General features: G+C 57.8%; 1 protein-coding gene across 1 annotated transcript in view; it reads left to right on the forward strand.

The window, feature by feature from the left end:
* LOC104279259 (ubiquitin carboxyl-terminal hydrolase 36-like) overlaps positions 1-223 on the forward strand; it is a gene marked incomplete at both ends in the record, with an annotated part of 4243 nt that overhangs the window by 3340 nt on the left and 680 nt on the right. The window contains one exon of the mRNA XM_009876471.1: positions 62-202. Coding sequence (XP_009874773.1) covers positions 62-202 — 141 coding nt within the window. The remainder of the gene's footprint in view (positions 1-61; positions 203-223) is intronic.

A 223-nucleotide genomic window follows, 5' to 3' on the forward strand; every position in this document is an offset into this window, starting at 1 on the left:
CTTTCGCTTGAGCAAGAAAGCTCTCTGCTGTGCAGGCTCCTGTGACATCCTCTCTCCGCAGGACGTGGGGTACCCCGAGTTCTTGAACATCCGCCCTTACATGTCTCAGAACAACGGGGATCCCGTCATGTACGCTCTCTACGCAGTGCTGGTGCACTCCGGGTTCAGCTGCCATGCAGGGCATTACTACTGCTACGTGAAGGTGAGCCCGGGCAGTCTCTGG

Source organism: Apaloderma vittatum, unplaced genomic scaffold (genome assembly GCF_000703405.1).
Source record: "Apaloderma vittatum isolate BGI_N311 unplaced genomic scaffold, ASM70340v1 scaffold28529, whole genome shotgun sequence".
Classification (NCBI taxonomy): Eukaryota; Metazoa; Chordata; class Aves; order Trogoniformes; family Trogonidae; genus Apaloderma; species Apaloderma vittatum.